We start from the raw sequence: 2,789 nt of genomic DNA, 5'->3' as shown, positions 1-2,789 counted from the left end.
ATATGTGTACGTATGTTTTGTATATGTGTATGTATGTTTGTAGGTACATAGGTTTGAATGTGGCTCAGTACATTTATATGTTTGTAGGTAGGTTTGAATGTGTAATTAAGACATAAATACAACCAACCTACATATATGTATGGAACATCATATGAAATGGAGTGAAATTAAGGATTAATGGAGTTATACATTCACTTCTCGCACTTCTTGCTGTAATATCATTTCTCGCAAGATCCATCCCCATATATATATATATATATATATATATATATATATATATATATATATATATTACTATTTGTAGCTCTTGCACCATTACACCCAAAAAACAAATTCCTACCCTTTGTTAACTGGGCGCTACACGGCGCAAAACACCCATTTTATAGCCTCTCCACTACCCATAGCCTAAAAGCACGATTTCAAAGGATGTGGGTTTAAGTCCAATCTCTTTCTACAAACAATCAATTTTTAATTTGATAACTAATTTTATAATTTTAAATTCATGGTAGTGAAGGTGATTTACTTTTATGATGGTGGTTAAGAGTTTGATCCCCACTAAAGATGTTTTGTAAATAATATATTTGGCTGTTAAATAAAAAGTTTTATAAAAGTGAAATTCTATTTTAATACACGTTTTTTTTTACAATCAGCCAACCAAAACCGTCTAAAACTCAACTTACTTTCTAACATATGTTTACCACTCATGGCTATAACTATCGGTTTATTGCAAACACGAAATATCAAAAAATTCTAACCACAAATAGAAACCAAATTCCTAGTTTCACTCATACTCCTTCAAGCAATCTTCAACGCTAATCTCATCATAACCCCAAACCGAAAACACGTCATATGCGGCAAAGACGGTAATTTCAATTATGATGACTTGTTAAAAGATCGAGATGACGCGCTCAATATGGTCAATATACGCCTTGGGCATGGATCCGATTACAACGGTTTTCAAAATGGGGGTAGTCGTGGAGTTTGGACCAAAGCTCAATGCCCCCCAAATATCAAAAAGGAAGATTGCCAGGAGTGTGTAAGAAAGACCATCCCTGTTCTTAAGAAAACCTGCCCTAAACAAAAGGAAGGCGCGGGCTGGTCGGTCGCACCGAAAATGTATTGTATGGTGCATTATGCAGATAACCAAACTCGAATAAACCTAGCCGGATGGGTTGAGTTCAGTACTGCAACGCCTGTGGCTCTTGGCACCGCTGCTGAGTTGGAGAAGGGGTTGAATAATTTGGCAAATAAACTCAAGGATATCGCAACCGGAAGTAACAGTCGTGGCAGTTACGGGTCTGGGTCTATAGGTTATGGGCCAGGTTCTCGCACCTTATTATACGGGTCCATGCAGTGTCATGAAGATATAAGAAGGGATGAGTGCATGGCATGTTTATCTGAAGCAACTAAGCTACTCTATGATTGTTGTGGCAAATTAAGGAAACCTTCTGGAAGGAAGTTATCTGTTAAATGCTGCTTTTGGTATGCACATGATAATATTCTTCCCACGACCATCTCCGTCACACCTCCGCATATATAATATCGGGTTGATTTATTTGAGATATTTTTTATATTTATGATAAGTACTCCGGATTTTAACAATACTCATACACGTCTGAATTCTTTTTTATTGTAGGATCCATGCATGATGCCAATCGAATGATCTGGAACGAGAAGTTGCCTACTTATCATTTTACTTTATTTTGAAATTTTATTTTAACTGTGTTAAAATAATATGTTTTACCATATATATATTGAAAAAGAAAAAGAGCACAGTAAAATATTCTAGCACTAACCACTTTTCAACAACGTACTAATCAATAATCCCTCAAAGAAGCTGGAATCGATATGTAATGATTCACGGGGAAATCTATGTTGATAATTGTTGAACTACAAATCTATCTCAAAATATGATCATCGACGTTACATTTTGTTTTTTGAAGCCACCGTTTACAAAAAAGATAAACAAAAATGTTGTCGGTTTCCAATAAATGTAAATAACAATTAACGCATTATAAACTATATAAAAATGTGGTAAATCAAGAAGGATTCATTACAATCAAAATTCGTAAATCAAGAAGGGTTCATTATGTAATTATTCACCACAAAAACCAAACTGTTTTCACAATTTTTTTGGGGACTTTGTGTTGTAAAAACTATCTGAAACTTTTGGATTTATCCAAAAATGTGATTTCGATCCTAGTCCCTTTAGTTCAACCGGAGAGATATATGAGTTTAAAACATCATGAACTAGCTATTTCAAATATAAATAAATATGCTGAATACTCATTGGAACTAAAAAAAATAAAAACACCCTAGCATTGACACAACATTTTTTTAAGAGTTAGCCATCATATTAAGTAAGCAATACCACTACTAGAAAACTGGGCTTTTTGTGACTAAATTTGTTTTCGCAAAACAGTAGCAATTGCTATGTTGCGACTGTTTTGCGACAAAAACTAAGGTCGGTAAAATGCACGTCGCTAATGCTTTATTGCGACTGATGCTATTTTGCAACTACTTAAAAACCGTCGCAACATTTGCGACCGCTTCTACGGTTGCAAATTTTGTGCCGAACAGTTAGCAACCGTTATTGTTGTGACCATTTCTGCGATCACTAGCCTTTTTACCACTTGTGACCGTTTTTGCTAATGTTGCTCTTTTTATAATTTAAGGACTTATCAAAGTTTCAAAAGCATTCCACATAGAAGTTACAGATTAAAATGTCAAATATCCAAGTTATCCTTTCATAATAAGCATTCAAACATTCAAAATAAAGTGTTTATAGC

At 34.4% G+C, this 2,789-nt stretch overlaps 1 protein-coding gene across 1 annotated transcript; it reads left to right on the top strand.

The window, feature by feature from the left end:
- The first annotated feature begins 913 nt into the window (after positions 1 to 913).
- LOC143568908 (cysteine-rich receptor-like protein kinase 11) lies at positions 914 to 1,540 on the top strand. The gene has a single exon (XM_077054940.1). The coding sequence runs from the start codon at positions 914 to 916 to the stop codon at positions 1,538 to 1,540; it is 627 nt and encodes a 208-aa protein (XP_076911055.1).
- Positions 1,541 to 2,789: the final 1,249 nt, after the last annotated feature.

The sequence above is a fragment of the Bidens hawaiensis genome, unplaced genomic scaffold, assembly GCF_021521415.1.
Source record: "Bidens hawaiensis isolate Kalapana, Puna unplaced genomic scaffold, B.hawaiensis_p1.1 tig00024245_1, whole genome shotgun sequence".
Lineage (NCBI taxonomy): Eukaryota > Viridiplantae > Streptophyta > Magnoliopsida > Asterales > Asteraceae > Bidens > Bidens hawaiensis.
The sequence above is the reverse complement of the archived record's forward strand: the minus strand, read 5'-3'. Positions and strand labels throughout refer to the sequence as shown.